Here is an 18839-nt window from a genome sequence, read left to right as displayed (position 1 = left end):
GTGAAACTTGGTTTGATTACAAATCCACACAGTGATCATAGCAGTCCATGACAACATAACAGCCATACGTTCTCAGTCACATCATGAGGTATACCTGCAAAATACAACATTTCAAGATAATAGTAGATAATAGTAATTCCCAGTTTGGAGTGGCACTGGCCATTTTTTCACATAAGGTGTTAACCCTTCTCCTGAACCGCTGCACACAAAAAGGGTTAACATTTCTGTTATTTCGCCATAAAATATGCCACAGTGTGTCCCTGTTATTAAACTGCTATTAAAGTTTCACCTCAGTCAGATTGATTTGAAATTTCTCACACAGCTCAGTGCGCTCTACAAAATACCCGCTGTAACAATTTACAGTTTAATTGCTGGGTGTTTAACTGAATCGGGTGAGCAATTGAAAAAAATGCTCCCCCCCAAACTTTTAATGAATTATATTTAACCTATGGCTATAGGTAAATATGCTAGGTTAATTTGTGGCTTCAAATTGTCCATAGGTATCAATGTCCAATGCTATGAATGACGATCAGTCCAGGGTGTACCCCGTCTCTCGCCCAAAGTCAGCTGGGATAGGCTCCAGCATACCCGTGACCCTAATGTGTGGTATAGAAAATGGGTGGATTAGACCTAGACATAGACTTTCTTTATTGTCATTGCACAATAACACAGCAGTGAAATTGCCAACAAAATGTTGTTGCCTGGCTCCTGTGTAATAATAAATAATAATGTGGAGAATAAATAGATTACATCAAATATGAACAATGTACAGCGTAAACAGTAATTTGGAATAAATAATAATAATTTAAAGTTTTGGTTGTGCGCATGGGCAGGTAGAGGGGCTTATTTTTATTATTATTTATTATTATTATTATTCCCCCATCAGCACGTGTAGGTTAATAAAACAAAAGTTGTGGCAGTTGAGAGCATACCAACAAGTAGTTGGCAGACTTTAAAAATAACTCCAGTGTGATGAAATGAAAAGCAGAGCGGTGTCTGGAAATGAGCTCATTGTTAGTTGATTGAAACTCAGAACCAAACAAGCCTGTTCCACTGGAGATTAAAGGAGCTGTTGCTTCATGAACACTTGTGTCATGCATGCTAGGAGCTAGCATAGAATAGCCGGTGTCCTGATTTTGCTGCTAAATATCCCTTATATTGCCAATTCCACAAGTAAATAGTGAAAATAGGGAACACATGCCAGTGCTGACCACACTGCCTGGCCAGCAGTTCACAGCAGCCTTTTGTGTTGGTCTCATCCTAACACCACTTGCCTGGTTTTGTTTGCTGATTTAGTCCATCGCATAATCCACCTCGGTGCTTTTATGTGGGGAAACTGAACGAGCAAGTGCTCACTGTGCAAACAACAGGCTAAAGTGCTGAAGCAGGAATCGTTCATCATGAAGTAAGCACTATAGGAACCATGGCGGTCGGGTGACTGAACCATAAGATAAAAGGCCTGATCATGACACAACACTCCTCTCAGCACAACTCCAGCCAGAAACAACACACTGAAAAAAGTCCCTTCAATCCAAAGAAACATCAGTGCTGAGGAAGGAATCACGCAGGTGCCCTTCCTGTTATTTCAATTTGGAAAGCAGGACGCCAAAATAAATGCACATATCTTCCTTCAAGTTAAATTTGCACAGCTACAATTAGTGTGTGTTTCCTGTAACAAGGGCAGTAAATGATGTGGAAGAACCTGTTGGGTTTATTATCATGCACCCATCGTCTATTATCATCACCTGCTGACATATTGTATCACCTTACACATCAATTGGCACAGATAATCATCTGAAGCTTTATGGGGGAACAGGTTAGGCTGCTTGATAATAAGCATGAACCAGACAGTTACTGATAATTCCGATCTCCTTGTGTGGTATTACGGGCATTTTTCACATGTTCTTACCTAATGATGACACACTGGTTTTCTCGGTCAATCATCATGTTTCTGTACATGTTGTCCGCCAGAGCATAGATGTGAGGAGGGTTCTCATATTGGGCCTGAGGGAAGGAATACAATTTATATTAGAAAAGGGATTTATTCAAGCATTATGTAGTCTATAAATGTGCAAATTCATCTTATTTTGATACTGTCCAGATGTAAATTGAAAACATACCATTAGAACATTGCTGTTTCCACTCTTTCCACTTGAATCCCACATCTGTTTTTTTTTTTAATTTTTAAATCTAAAGCACCCTATTCCAATGGCGGCCAACACAGATGATATCAGGCTGGTTTAATCTACTCCATTTACACTACCAGAAAAATGGAAAGGCCGCGAAAACTAAAATGTTGCTGGATGATTGATATTTTTCTAACATTTAGTCTGCACAGGCATATTCAAAAGGGTAGATTGGGATCACATCCGTTGTTGCCCACCCATGGAGGAGAGGCTGATTTTGTCCGACCATAAATACAATCGCTGATACAGTAACCTTATGTGTGCTGCGTGCTACTTGAGGATTTTTTTTTAAACAGACTAGTCAGTATCGAAGTGTGCTCCTGGCTCGGGAGACAAGCGGGCTGGCTTGAACACACAGTTCTATGACAGCACTGCCAAGCCTTCCTGTTGCTCGGGTCCAGTTTCTGACAGGCAACATCTGCAAGCGCCAGCTGGAAAGTTCGCACTGAATCCAACCCAGTTCTTTTCTCTGCAGACGGTAACGTCTCTGAGTACTTAATTCAAAGAATAAAAAGACAAAATCCTACTTACTGCGCCTTGATACATCTCAACTTCTTTTTCTCCAAAGTACGGCATCTGCTTGAAGGGGTTGACGGAGATCAGTACGGGGCCAATGTATGTCTGATGAGGGCATTCATTAAAGACCACAAAGAGAAGACAAAACCATGGGGAAACAGACACATTCAAAGTATATCTGAGTAGGAATAGACATTATATAATCTGCAATGTTTTGACTGCCAACACAGTCAAAACATGTGACTGCTGCATCAAAAAAAGGCTTCTCATAGATAATAATGGTGGTGCTGAAAACACATATTCCACAGTCAGAGCTTTTCATACAGTCACTCACGCACAGCAGTGAGCCAGAGAGATGCAGCAGCGATCCATCCATGCATCCATCAATTTTCTATGCCACTTGTCCTCATTAGGGTTGTGGGGGTATGCTGGAGCCTATCCCAGCTGACTTTGGGCGAGAGGCGGGGTACACCCTGGACTGGTAGCCAGCCAATCACAGGGCACATATAGACAATTTGCAGTCACCATATATATATATATATATATATATATATATATTACATATACGGTGATCAATGAAGCAGACTTATCAAACAACTGTCGAGCAGCTAAGATTTTTTTTGTACTTTTTTTTGTGCCAACTGTCTGGTATTTCTAATATTGAGCAAGAGCTGTTCATGACAATATGAGACTTTTCTACTGTGGACTATTCAAACTAAGTTCCTGGTTGTTACAAAGGACTGAGGCTAGGCTGAGCACGTAACACTATTGTGACGTTTTACACCCTGCAGCCAAAGCGCTGCTGGTGACAAATAAAGCTGCTATTGTGGCAGGCCAACAGTCACCTACAGCATTGCTGACTGGGAAGGCCTCGCACGGCCACTGCTGTTTGCTCTACAGTAAATCCTGCCTATGAAAAAGCCTGAAGCTGCCATGCAAGACTTGTGTTCATTCATTAAATAGTACGTGAACTTAGATTTCCTTGTTTAAATCCTCTAATTTGTGCAATGTACAATGCTTTCAGTTCAGCTTTTAAAGCTGAACCAGAAAAATGCTCAAAAACATATTGAAAATTCATGGACTGCTGCATACCACCATGACAGGTGATGCCCCTAACTCAAATAATTATGGTCAAATGTAGGCCTGAACAAAGTCATCTCCAATGGAGATTGGCAACTCCAGTGGAACTCAAAGACCTTTGCCAGGGCAAATATTCCTACACCGGTCCATCTGACTGGTTTGAGTGAAATAAAATTGTTAAAATCCAGTCCAGTATTATAGAGATAACAAGTTCTACCAAGTGGCTTCTAGGCTTTTCTCATCTCACCTTTGCTAGATCTGGTGGGTCTCTATACGACTTGGACAATATAAGCGAACTGTCAGGGCCTCACATGATTCATGCTTGGAGAAGTAGGAGGTACAGGAGATCCTTCCTCTCAAGTTGTTTAACAGACCTCTGCATGGCAAAGACTGACTTTTAACCCTTTTAAGCACACTAACACTTTTTCTGGAAATCTAATATCATATGCTGCACAGCACTTTTATCTCATCCTGAATTTTGTATTTTTAGTTATTGTATGTATTGCTGTGTGAGCTATGAGAGATAACATAATTTCCCCAAATGAATTATTACACTATCTTGCTCTTAACGTGGGTGTTTGGAGGGCTTTAAGAGAGCTGTAATTCTTCATCCCTGGGAGTACTCTGATCAAAGCATGCCCCAGACATGTTACGGGTTAGACTGTTTTCATCTGAATGAATGCTAATGTGTCTTGACAAAAAAATAGCAGTGATTGTTTCGAAAAGGTCATATTCATGCTTTAAACATGCACACTGGCTGATCTTTACCACCACCTGCACCACAGCGATAGCCAAAGGAGTATCTCTTCCTTCCTTGAGCAAATGAGCAGAGGTCAAACATCTGGCAGTGGTACTGACATGACCTTTTCCTCCGTCAACACAGAAGGGGCAGGAGCTGCCTTCCGATAGCAACCTTATGCACTACTGTGAATGACTGCGGGGCTATTCTGGGAAAGCAGAGGTGACGGGAAGCCCGCCATTCCTCACGGAGGTGCGAGCCAGCATTGTGAGGCAAGGATACAAAGATGTAGTCATCCATGTATCTCTTCTTCAGGTTGTCCACAATGGCGTCCTCGTTGATCTTGGTGAGCAGCACCATGTCGTCCACCCCGCTGAGCTTGACATTGTGGCTCTGCCAGTGGTACCCGTAATGACCCCGGCTCCCCTGGAACAAAGTACATATGGTCAACAATAGTTAGATGAGCCATATGCGGCCTACAGGATGACTCACATGAATAGTGAGTAAGCTTTAAGGCACTTGTGGCTATGATGTAATCAGATAAAAAGAACCCCTATTCATGTCATTATGACTGTGTTCCCCTTTTCCTCGGTGTGTAAAAGATACTTGGATCAAACTTGTATCCACTTCCAAACACTCTGCCCACGTCCCGTGTTTTCTTTTAAGCTGACTGAATCTCCGACGATGTGAGCTCATCCATCATGCGCTATGAGTCACTTCTGTGTCACTCAGTGTGGCTACTGTGGAAAAGGGTCACAAAGCGCTGTGAAGACCGTTTCTCTCGGATGAAGAATCACTCAAAGAGCATTCACAACTTAACTTTTGACTTCCTCCCAAGAGGCAAGTGAGGAACTGGTAGTTTGCCCTGGTGTAGAACTGCACTGCAGCATATTGGATAGCTGTCTCAAACATGTCTAACATCTAATGAACAGAAATAAGGCAATCAAAAAGAGTCAGCACTCCACTTTTAGTGTATTAAGTGAAATTCTATACCAGTGCAAACTATATCTCAAATAAATCACAATAAACAGGAAATTGTCCTTTCCTTCAAAAGTGGTTGGATTTATATTCATAGGCATTCATTCATATAAAACCTTGAACATGGATTTTATATATATATATCTTTCCATATCAAATTAAATTAATCAAGAACACACTCGTTTTTGTTCACAAGCAAGACCAATTATAGTGGGGAGGAAGGCTAGTAGTTAACTTGATAATTAACTTGAGCTTTTAACATCTTCCAGGATAAATTTAGACTTTACGAGAAGAAAACCACTTTACAAACTGGATGATGGTCAGGAATATTTTTCAGACTAATCCACAATAGGTACTTTCCCTTTATGGGAAAAGAAGCAATTAATGCCCAATTAATCTTCCAGATGACACCCATTAACATGTTTTACTGCATTTTTTGGGTGCGGCAATGGGAAATTGCAACTTTTTACTTGACATGAGGAGAATTGGGGATGTATTGGTGTGTATATAACAGTGGCAGGCAGCATATTTGGTTCAATCAACCAGTTAAATGTGTTATCCCTCCATCCATCCACATGGATTGGTCAGCATATAGACACATATAGACACATATGGAGAATTTGGAGTCATCAATTAACCTGCCATACACATTTTTGGAATGTGGGAGGAAACCGGAGTACACGCACACAGAAATGTACACATTGTCAACATTACTTGAGACCAAATTAACCATCACTACTGTTATAATATATCATATACAGTTGTGTGAAAGTGTTAACCCATTTCCTGATTTCTTATTTTTTTGCATCTTTGTTTACATTTAAATGTTTCAGATCACTGTGATTGGCTGGCGACCAGTTCGGGGTGTGCCAAGCCTTTCACCCGAGGACAGCTGGGATAAGCTCCAGCAACCCCGCGACCCTCGTCAAGATAAGCGGTAGAAAATGAATGAATGAATGTTTCAGATAATCAAATTTAAATATTAGACACTGACAACAGAACTGAACACAAGATGCAGTTTTTAAATGAAACTTTTCATAATTAAGGGAGAAAAAAAATCCAAACCGACATGGCCCTGTGTGAAAAAGTGATTGCCACCTTTGTTAAAACATAACATAACTGATATTAATTGAGATCTATCATTCTGAAAAAGGTGATGAAGTCATTTCTAAAGCTTTGGGACTCCAGCAAACCACAGTGAGAGCCATTATCCACAAATGGTAAAAACATGGAACAGTGGTGAACCATCTCAAGAGTGGCCGGCCAACCAATATTATTCCAAGACCGCTGCGACGACTCAACCAAGAGGTCACAAAAGACCCCACAACAACATCCAAAGAACTGCAGGCCTCACGTGCTTCAGTTAAGGTCAGTGTTCATGACTCCACATTGAGAAAGACACAGCCTGCTAAGCAAAAAGAACATTAAGGTTCATCTCAATTTTGCCAGACAATATGTTGATAATCTCCGAGACCTTTGGGAAAGTACCCTGTGAATCGATAAGACAAACGTGTGTCCCATTACATCTGGCGTACAAGAAAAAGAACAACAGTAAACCAACAGTACTAACAGTAAAATATGGTGGTGGTAGTGTGATCTGTTGGTCTGGTGCTGTTTTGCTGCTTCTGCACCTGGATGACTTGCTGTGGTAAACGGAACCATGAATTCTGCTGTCCACCACCAAAAAAAATCCCAAAAGAGGATGTCTGGTCATTTCTTCAAACTGATACGAACTTGGGTTCACCCCTGAATGGCTGAAGAAATCGAGTATACTCCAGTTCAGGAATTTTCAAAGCGTAGCAAGCAGAGAAAGCCTTCCTTCGGAAAAATCTTCCCGGTGGTCTACAAAAAGGTTGTTCAACATAATCAGCTTTTAATAATGTCAGTAATCTTCTTGTAATGTAATCCAAACAAAACTATGCTCTGTGCAACATTGTCAACGGCATCTACTGTGTTTGCTTATTAACACTTTAAATGATGCGTTAAGAAATGCTGAGCATGTTTTGACTGCTCATACATAAACCAAGACACGTTAATTCCTCAAAACACTAAGTGACAAAAGAGTGTGTGTGAGGGGGGGGGGCACTGAATGGGCGATGGAAAAAAAATCGAGTTCACTGTACTTAACCTGTCTGGAATAAAAAAAAGTGCAGTTTCATGACGGTAGTAACAAGTTGTGCACACATGTAAGGGGATGCACGCCAAATGTTAGGAGAATAGTTTCATGTGTTTTGATTTGGGGCTGCTTTAATGAGGCAAGAGGACTGAGAAAATAGTCTTACATCAACAGTCATTGGGAGTAGCTGAACAGGAAAGGAGGACGGCACACACACACACACACACACACACAAAGATGCCTGGGAGGTGGCTAGACTGACCACACACACTCTGCTGGAGCCGTGTGGGGTTAAAGGTTATAGTTCAAGTGTGATTATATTGGTGGTTATATGAAGACGCCACTTTGCAACCAATATTATTTAAGTATGCTGTAACTCAAAGAATTTAAAGTGTTCTTCTATTTTATAATTTATTTATCAATAAACAACAAACAGTTTAGTGTTTGATATTTAATAAACCAAAACTCAACCAAAAGGATCAAACTTTTTCCCATTCGTTCATACAAAGGCATTCCAGCCCCAGTCCAGATCTATAGTCCATGCAAATACCATCACCATATATGGAGAGTGCTGAGCAGAAGCTGGCTCACCGAACAGGAAATGGCTGGCTTTGATTCAGTATCATAAGCGGCACTTTTCCCCTCATTTCTTCCTTCTGTGCTTTTCCACCTCAGCAGCTGACACACAGTCCAACCAGTGTTACAACTGTGAGAACGATCAAGAAAAATACGGACAATGCTCCTAAAATTAGAAGCAATGATGCCACTAGTCACTTTGTAATGTAATGGCAATATTGCCTAAGGGCCCAACTTGGGAGTTGAATCAATCGCATCAATTAGGAAATGCTGGCCAGATTGTGATTGTGTGTACTCGAAAATTGAGTGCAGTGACATAATGGCCTGGCATACAAAGGGCAAAACAAAACACAAAATTAGGTACAAATTAGGTACTTAATCCTCCTCCCAAAGACCCTGAAAGCTGTCTAAAGTAGTCCAAAAATTCCAATGGGGAGGTTAATGCTGGATAATCCTTCATGTGTGACATTAGTTGTGCCACAATGATCCACTTTGACCTCATTGTTCTGGCGCGAAAAACACTTCAAAAAGGACCCAACGATGCAAATTTGAATGTTTTCATGATGTAGAGCCTGAAACATAAAAGTAGAGCCTGTTCATGATCTGACTATTATCTCCCTCACTTATTTGCTCCACATTTGAGAGTTGAAGTGCTGAAGTTCCATGTTTTCATGATATCATGAAGGAAAACCTGCCTTCCTCATGGACATGATGAGGGATGCACAATTTAAAAAAAAAGTGAATACGAACTTCAATCAATTCCCGCTCTTCAAGACAAATACTGATAAACAATAAGCCAGCATCTTTTTTTGCACCTTTAAAAACACTGCGGCGATAGGAACAAGCCACGGGCTCTGACAGTTGTAGCGATGCTGGCATTTCAGGTGGCTGATGTGATTTGATGTGCTGAAGATGTTGTCTTCCCTCATCACATAATGTTTGATAGACGTCAATTAACCTAGCATGTTTGGGGGGAATGTGGGTGGAAACCGATATCAAGTAGCACACTCACAAATGACCCAAGTCTTAATCAAATATTATGCCTATCCTTATACCTAACTTAACCACCCAACCTTTTTTTAAAGAAGGTACTCTACTTGATCTTAACAACAATTGGCTAACAGCAGGTATATCCAGAGATTACGTCCATTTCCAGATTATTTGCCTCACTAGTCATTTATAACAAGACCATTGGTGATTGAGCCAAGGATTAAGACCCCATTAATCTAATTTTGCAAACATATGTCACATATTTAAAGGTTATTCTCTTAATCATGGATAAAAAAACAATATGTTGCTACATTGTTTTCTTTTCTTCCTAAGTTTGATAATACTAAAAATGAAAACAAAAATTTCAAACCCCACTGGAGTCCCGGTTCATCCACATGCATGTGGTTTTTTCTTGTGTTGAGATGCCAACACTAGTGGCTTGCTTTTAATGTGAGTGACGTAGAGAAATCAACAAATAGAGCCATGAACTTTGCTTGTAATTATCCAACAATCCGTCTTACTCGGACAAAGTTATTGTTGTTGTTGTGCAATGAGGCTCAAAGAGGAGAATGTTCAGTCCTTGCTGGTGCGTTCAAATGCTGAGGGAAATTTGGCAACTCACAAATAGTGTTAATGATGTCTACACTATTTTGTAGACTTTAGATACATTTTCCAAAAACGAGTTTTAGCATGTGTGAGTTATTTTGTCTCATTATTGCATACTATAGTAGGCAATATGAGTGTAAAGGTGACTATAGGGATGTTATTTCATGTCTACATGGCTCTAATGTTAAAAAATGTTTTAGAAGGTCATAAAATGCTCTAACTACAAAAACATTTCATTTATTAATATTGAAACCTATTTTGCTAAAATCGTACAATTTGAGTCTGCAATCAATTAACAACGATTAAAAAAGAAATGACTGTAATCACATTATATGCTTCACTTTAAAAAAACGGCAAAGCAACTGATGTTCTTGTACATTGTTCATGCGTAAAGTTCTAAAAGCTCAGTCCCAAAACAGTCACACTTTCCTTGATTTTTCTCTTATAAATTCCCAGGTCTTTGAATGCACCAGCTAGGAAAAACTAACAAACACTAAAATTCAAAACACTATTTCATTGATCCCTTGTTTTTCGCAGTTAATTGATTCCAGACTCAACCGAACGTGATCAGTGAAGTTCCGTCAGTAGGATTCTTTTTTTATAAAGGGAATATTTTCATAGTTAGAGCGGGAAAAATCTATTGCTGCTTCCTTGTGCCTGTTTACCTTCTAAATACATTTTGTAACATTATTGGAACCCCAAAGACATTAAATAATAGCCTTATACTCACCTTTACACTCCTAATACCCAATAGAGTTTAAAAAAGAAGCGTAAACAAGTCATAGATGACATGAATAGGACAGACAGGAAGTGACATCGGGGGTATTCAGAGTTGTGTTACTGCTACAACAGTAGCCTGTGTTTGTATTAGGGACTTTAATTAAGGATAATTGTGCCTGTTGTGAGATTATTCAAACCTGCAATAAAAGCCTGTTATTCCAGCAATCAAGTCTGGTGAGTCTGTCTCTCACCAAACTTCCCAGTAACATTACTGACACCTAGTGACAGTGTAGAGTGCTACATATTATCACATCCTTGCATTTTCATTTCACAATTTTTATGCTTGAAAATTATTTATTTAGGCAAAAATATGTAAAATTCTCTCAAATCTGCACATACTGTTTCTGAACTTACCAAAAATACAACATAATGCTCATCTGTGGTCTTGAGTGATTGTTTTTTTTTAATTTCCCTTGGGCTGAATAATGTGCCTATCAGTCTATTTTTAATTTAAAATATGATCTGATCTGGCTTAAGCAAAACTGAAGCCAATATTTTGCTAAAAGTACTTCCACCTGAACTCTGACTTTTGCCCTCTCTCAAGGGTAACGAGTCCAAATGAAGATAACCTGACAGTCTGCCTGTGAGCATGAGCAGGTACCCTGTTGTGTACCGTGTATTTAAACAAATACAGCAATAAACATTGTTAAACTCATTCATATACTGTACGACAATGTCAACTTTTGATAAAACTCTGGTTTGACTGTGACCAGTGGGGCTAGATTTGTTATGTTGTTACAGATCTCAGCATTTTAGGGTCACCAGAGATAAGAGGAGATAGTAAGTCATTATATTGCAGGATGACGGAAACATGAACACTGACTAGTAAACACACATAATGCTGTGCCTAGAGGGACGTGTGTGTTTGTGTCCCAATAAAGAAAAGAAAAAGGATCCTGAACAAATCCCAACCCTGACTAAATTACACTCTATTTCTCTTCCATACAGGCGCCATTTATCACGAGAGCTGATTCGAAACATCTCAAACAAAATCTGTGTTTTCAATGGAAGAAAACTACGACTAAAATATAGTCTATGAGACGATTGTGGTTCAGGGTGGAACTCTGTGGAAATCCAAGACAGGAACACGTCACACCAAGTACAGTATATTTTCTTTTTACAGCAGCCTATGTAGTGGTTGAACGTAAACAAACCATCTGCAGTGAAAATGGATACATAGTCATTCTATGTGTGTCACCAGGACGTCCCACTCAAGTTTCAATCAATGACACTAAAAAGCAAACAGGTAGGCAGCAGGCATTGGTACTGCATGCATGCAAAGAATTTATTGTGCATTGTCTAAAACAAATGGCAACAATTATACCTGTTTGAGAAATCATGATATGTCAGTGTTATTGTTCCACTCCAGTTCTGTGGGTGGTGGTAGTACTGGTGGAAAAGACCTTTAAATTGTCAATTCAGCAGTCAAGGAGTGTTGCAGAACTGATCAAACTGGTTCTCTGTTACATGACTAGAGACTATCTATGGGAAGACATTAGAACTTTAGGAGGAGTCTCCAATACTGTTCATGTTGTTTGCTGTACTCTTAATTTAAAACACACCTCTCATGAGGCCTTTTTGTATTAATTCTGCACACAGTTTCACTGTGTGACACGGTCTGGAAAATTGACTGTACATAATGAAGGGCACTTTAATGAGCTATGAATACTGTTCACTTCATTCACTGAGAGCAAAGAGACATAGCTGAGTGCAACATTACTACATACAGCAAAAACAGTACTTCTTTGATGATAGAGACATAGACATAGACTTTCTTTATTGTCATTGCACAATAACACAGCAGTGAAATTGCCAACGAAATGTCGTTGCCTGGCTCCCGTGTAATAATAAATAATAATGTGGAGAATAAATAGATGACATCAAATATGAACAACAATGTACAGCATAAACAGTAATTTGTACAAATAATTTAGAATAAATAACAATAATTTAAAAAGTTTTGGTTGTGCGTGTGGGCAGGTAGAGGCTTATTTGGCATTAAGCAGTCTGATGGCCACGGGGAAGTCGCTGTCTCTAAACCTAAATTCTACTTATATTAATAACAATATGATAAGAAAACATCTGGTTAACAACTAAAATATATATATGAAGTTGAATTCATACAAGAACAAAATAGACAACAACAATGAATCAATGAAGTAACATAGCCCCGTATTGACTAAATGAGTACAGTATTCTGTACTGAGTATTCTACAGAAGTTAGCATGATAAAAGTAGTGACTACCAATGTTCCAGAGGAATAAACACCTGACAAGCCTTTAAATACATACAAGACTCGGTTATTGTTCCCTTTTGAGCTCAGTCAACTTATGTATGCTTGATTCCCCATCATGGTCAGCAATGGATACTGTATGTAATCACTAGGCATACAAATTTGATATCTGTTATAATCGTATCGTTTTTTTCTGCCAATAATGATATACACTCGAGAGTGATGAGGTTGTGCTCCACACTTGGACTCACATGAGCTAAGGTATCTGCAGAAAAATAATAAGCGACAGGTGACGTGCCGAATGTGCCTAGTTCATAATTGAAATGATTGTATTTAGTCCAGAGTTTCATACTTTGCACTTTGTTCTTATATGGATGTTTGTGCCACATAGAAATGTGCCACTTGCTGGAGCCTACCAGAGCTGAATTTGGGCGAGAGGCGGGGTATACCCTGGACTGGTCGGCAGCCAATCGCAGGGCACTTGTTGAGAGAATGTTTAAAATAAATATGACACTTTGACAATTTGTCTTCTTTTGCACAAACGGTGTTTATTTACATCACAGCAAAAGAAGCATAATGCGATATTGTGGTCATTACATGAGATGTGACCTGATCAATATCGGATAGTATCGGTAAAAAAGTGGTATGCAATCAGTAAATCGGATATCGGTAAGAAAACCAATATTGAGCATCTGTAGCTTAATATTTCATTTATTTAAAAAGGTCCCATGGAAGTATAAACCAAACAGTCATACTTAAATACTTTGACTAAGTACAAATAAGTACCAAATAGAAATTTATAGGATATCTCCAACAAGTAATAATCAAAAAGATGTAGACAAATGACGTTTTACCCAAGTGAGTAGTGAGATAGTATCCCCTAACTACTAGTAGGTTATTGTCTGACCTTGGGTACTGTCCACAATGAAAATGAGGGACAATGCAAATAAGTAGACCGGTCGGGATATGTGCTTAGGACAAGGAAAGTCAAAGTCAAGGAATAACACATCAACAAATCAATTTAATTATTTTGTGTGGAATGGACTATTTTATAAATAGCATCTATTCCACTCAATACAACACTGGCATGGAAACAGGAGCTCAGAACATTCAGAGAGAGAAAAATACCATATTTCAACGACTTAGCAATACAGCATGTTTTACTGCTGTATCGCTACCCAGTTTTTAGTCACATGATAGCAGACATTATTTTACTGTTTTGATTTGGTGAACATGTTTGAAAACATTTGGTTCTTCTTTAAGTCCCACATGTAATCCTTTAGTTCAAGCTCATTAGCTCTTAAAACTGTGTTCACTGGTTGATTACTTAAGCCCATTGCATTGATCATCTGGCATTGATCATCTGTGTTTGCTACTTGACCCCAACTGACTGAATCAGCAGCAAATGACGTTATGTGAAGGTCTTATGATTTCCAAAACTGATTTCTGCTAAATATCCCTGTTATCCTGGTAAGCTTAGAATATACTGGGCATATCATAGAGTTATTAAAACGATAAAACCAAATCTTATACAGAGGCAGAAAATAAACATATTAACATAATAATAACATAATACAGCTGACAATGTGCTGTAATGATAAAGGCATGATGAAGGGAAAAGTTTTGGCCAAGACACAGCAGCAACAGTGGACCTTTTCAGTGACAGTCTAATAATATTATTGTTGTATTAGATCACAGCCAAGTCAAATGCTTCAGGCTTTAAGTTGGAAAGGTCAGTTATTAACAGATGAGCTATAGAAACTACTGGGCTTTTTTAGATGCTGATGGTAACGTTTGGTAGTATTACACAGATACCAAACATAATTCATGACTGGTAGAATTGTCATTAGCCGTTATCTTACAACAATGAGAGGACACACTGCAGTTGGCATTATGCTTGGAATGTGCTCAGAGGAGAGAAAGTTCACATCCAGAAGTTACAAAATTCCTCATAAACTAAGTCAGTTTACTGAGAAATGATTTCGCCTAGCTGAAATGACGATAAATGAATTCATCAAGGAATATTCATTAGGCTCCCGCAATGTCAATTGATTGTTAGTCTCGCAGTACAAGGTGTATGTCTCTACAATTGTTTAATGTAAGGATTTATGGCAGATTCTCAGTGATGGAGACAGCTGCTACCTTGTAAATCCGGTCATATCGCTTTACCTTGGTAACTGCCCTGAGGCGACGTCACAACAGCACATCTTACTGTGTCCATCATCATGTCTATAGGCAAACATGCAACTTTCACACAGAGATGTTCCAATGGAGATTCGAACCCTTGATCATGCTAATCACTCAGTGACCCTGTGGTCCTACAGTCATAAAAAACGTCTGTGGTATAATAATTGTCCCAAGTCCACTGTCTGTCTGATTACCATCATGGAGTTGCTAACAACTCTCCTCGATTATTCACTGTGAAATATGCTGACAAAAGCTTTACAAATCAAAGATACAAGTTACTTCAAGGTCTGGCTGCCAGTCAGTCGCAAAACAAGGCCGCAAACCTAAATACAGAGTCGCACAGCCACAAAGAGATAGCAGCACACACTGCTTTGGGACTATAGTGAACACTATGTACGTAATAAGAGGGGGAAAAGTGCTGGCTGCTTCTCATCTGACCACTTCCATGGTCAAGAGTTACATCAGACCCAAGAATACTACAATAAATGCCTGATGTCATCACTTAGGAACTAAGAGTGGATACAAAAAAAAAAGAAAAAGATATGCAGCAACACCCACCACACCTTTAATCTGCTGAGTTATTAATCATTATCAACACTAATGATAACATTGCAGTAGCAGTAGTAGTTGGGGATCTACTGTATGCATTAAGTTATACAGTTTAGTACACCCTGGTCTTGGAACAGGTCTGCAATCCCTACCTATTTAGTGTTAGGGTATGGCATGAAATCTATACTACAGAAAGAAGAATTGCTGTGTCAGACTAGAGCCAGTCTACACAATTTGCAGCCTCCAAAATGTTCATTAAAACAAACAAACCTGCATTGGAGAGGTCATGAAACCATTTTTTGTGGGGGGGAAAAAATCACACGTTTGTTTGCATGGATAAATTCCGCTTAAAGATGCAACCACAAACAACACGTGCCATTACCAACTACAGGACTGGTAGTGTTTTCAATCATTACATCACATCAAAGGGGATCATTTTGGCAACCGTGGCCATTGGAGAAGCGAGTGAACATGATTCTAGCCTTCAAATTTCTCCACACAAGTCAACAACATTCTCTCACCAACAACTAAGCAGTGAAAACGAGGAGTACATCACAGCATTCAGGAGTGTGTGAATGTGCTGCTGAATCTCAGCAACAACAAGCCTAACAAGTCCGCCAGGTCCGCTGAATGGGTGTTCGTCCTGTTTCGAAGAGGGAGCGCAAATTCCTAAGCAAATCTCAACAACAGCGGCGATGAGGTTTTGAAAATGGAGCGCCAGCTTTTGAAACCAACAGAGTGGGGGCTCGGTCTTGTTGAAGGAAATAATGCAAACCATCTGCTGTCATACGACGTACTTTATGGCTGACAGGGAACTACTGAGCAATGCTATTTTGTTAGAATGGGCAAGCTAAATATACCACATTTGATCACATAGCATAGTCTCCTGAGTTTGAGGAATACCTAAATATTAATAAACAAAACGTGGTCTCCAGTCTTCTGATACGATGTTCTATTCAAACAGACAGTGTTCTCAGTTAAATTAAGTGAACTAGTACACTAAGGAAAAAGTCTATGCAGACTATCTTATTTATTTTTTTGTCCTTTGGTGCCTTTGCCTTAACTTTCAAATGTGCTGCCAATATTATCAACACGTCCTCTTCCTGCTCCAACGTCATAAGCCACACCCCACATAACAAACAGACACATGCATTAGTTATGTTTGATGTCAGCAAATAACAATTTAGCAAAGTTTAGCTATCAAGTAACCACACAATAACTTCAAATTGTCAGTCGCTCCTCTGAGACTATTTTAATGATCGCTCTGATCGCGTCAATCAAGCGGAGCATTCTAATCTTTGTAGATGCCAAGGTGTACTTAATGAACTGTCATGTTAAGTGTTTTTCAAAGCATCAAGAAAATTCAATGCCAACTGCTCTGAGGTCCTCGGTGTCACAAAGACAAAAGATGACGTAATGTCTCGTAACATAAAAGTCTAGTAGAGATGTTGAAACGAACCCATATGAGAAAGCATTTTTGTATGTGCACACTCTACAAACAGGTAAATATATACAAAGCAGGAGTGAGTGAGAGCCACTAACGTGGTATACCACACGGCCAATGAGGGCCAGACATGAGAACAGGTTGCAGTCTCTATTGTAAGTTACTTCATGTGAAACAAACATGAAAAATCCCAAAGGACCATCTTTTCCTGGAAGGCACACATACTGTAGTTCTAGATCATGTTGCATATGAGGCCTTTTGAGTACACTTGAAAAAATGGGTGGCTTTTTTACCCAACATCAGGGCACCACATTTTGCTAGAAGCTGATGGAAGGGCCTGTTGCCAAAACACAAGACTGAGGCCACATAACCTCTAGGTGTGTCTGCTGCAGGGGTGCCATCCAGTAACCAGGAAAAACCTGTCTCTATGCAATGAACAGCAACACACACACACACAAACACACAAGTGTCTTGACACATGCTCAGTGGTTCTTGTTGCACAAAAACGGGTTTGAAGAAGGATGTGTCCTTGATGTGTTGAACTGTGTGTGTGACACCACATCAGTATATTATCTACATATAGTAAATACTGAGCTTCTTATTGTAGGTCGGGTGTGATGTGTTTGAGTGATGTTCTGTGGTGTTTCTCATTACATAGCAGGTCAACTATTAGAAACGTCTTTACACAAATGTACAACCCAAGCAAGAATCGTATTGTTATATGATAGTGATAATGTCAATGAAGATGAGCATTATACTCAGGTGTACCATTATACCTGACAGTTCAGTGTACCTAATGAACTGTCCCTTTAAGTGTTTCAAAGCAAGCAGGAAGTCAATGCCAACAGCTCTGGGGGCCTCAAGTGTCACCACAAAGATGACATAATGTCTCATAACATAAAAGTATAGTCGAGATATTTAAAGTCATGTGTTTTTTACGTAAACTGGAAAATCCTAGCTACTTTTCCCGAGTAATTCAAATATTTTCCTGTCAATTCTATACAATAAACAGGGAAACTATTCCATAACTTTGGCATCACTCACCATCTTCAAAGCAACAGTGGTGTCCTTCCCCGCTGTCCAACGTTATGTGTGAGCCTCAGAGAAGCGTTTACCTTGAAGCTGGAGCACAAAAAATCCAAGTTGACGTTAGCGATATTTCCTATAGTGTCCAATACGCGTAGATGCGGCCGCCTCAGCGGTGTCCTCCCATTGTGAAAGTACGTCCGAGTCCTCTGACAGCGGCAGGCTGGACTTCGACGTCCTCCAGAGAGAGCTGTGTCCTCCACAGTGGGCTCAAAAACAAAACACAAGAAACTGAGCCGCAAGGTCCAATCAGAAAGCCCGGAGAAGCAAGACTGCTGAATTATTCATGAGGCATGAGTACTTGACTACGCGTGCGCAAATTAAACGCTACAACGATGTGATTTTTAATATGAAAATAAAATCACAGTATAGCCTCACATAGGAACATCATATATTATGTGTGAACACTAATGTTTGTTCTCTTGTAAATTATAGACATATGATAATCGAAGTCACGAACCCTTTCATTGAAACCTGAAGGAGACAAAGCCAACAGATGGGCAAATACGCCCCAAACCGTTAACTGGAGTATCCCCCCACCCCCCACTCGAAAGGTCCAGTAATTGTGAAAATTAAAGATTAAAGTGGTGGAATTACAAAGGTGGAAACATTACTAAAATACTAATAAAGTAAAAGTAGTTAATGTGCTGATATTTTACTCAAGTCAAAGTACAGGTTCGACACCTACAACATACTCAAGTTAAAGAAAAAAACGTTTCAAATATATTTTTTTAATTAAAAAAAGTATAAATGGAACATGTGGTAAACGTCTC

At 39.4% G+C, this 18839-nt stretch overlaps 1 protein-coding gene across 1 annotated transcript in view; it reads right to left on the bottom strand.

Annotated features, from left to right (window-relative positions):
- myo1ea (myosin IEa) overlaps nucleotides 1-18288 on the bottom strand; it is a 42151-nt gene extending 23863 nt beyond the window's left edge. The window contains exons 1-4 of the mRNA XM_058088478.2: nucleotides 18025-18288; nucleotides 4804-4947; nucleotides 2718-2807; nucleotides 1910-2004 (exon numbers count right to left, since the gene is read on the bottom strand). Of these exons, the coding sequence (XP_057944461.2) occupies nucleotides 1910-2004; nucleotides 2718-2807; nucleotides 4804-4947; nucleotides 18025-18027 (332 nt within the window). The 5' untranslated portion in view covers nucleotides 18028-18288. The remainder of the gene's footprint in view (nucleotides 1-1909; nucleotides 2005-2717; nucleotides 2808-4803; nucleotides 4948-18024) is intronic.
- Nucleotides 18289-18839: the final 551 nt, after the last annotated feature.

Source organism: Doryrhamphus excisus, linkage group LG13 (genome assembly GCF_037039965.1).
Source record: "Doryrhamphus excisus strain RoL-2023G ecotype Guam linkage group LG13, RoL_Dexc_Guam_v1.1, whole genome shotgun sequence".
Lineage (NCBI taxonomy): Eukaryota > Metazoa > Chordata > Actinopteri > Syngnathiformes > Syngnathidae > Doryrhamphus > Doryrhamphus excisus.
Note: the sequence above shows the minus strand (reverse complement) of the source record. Positions and strands in the feature narration are given on the sequence as shown.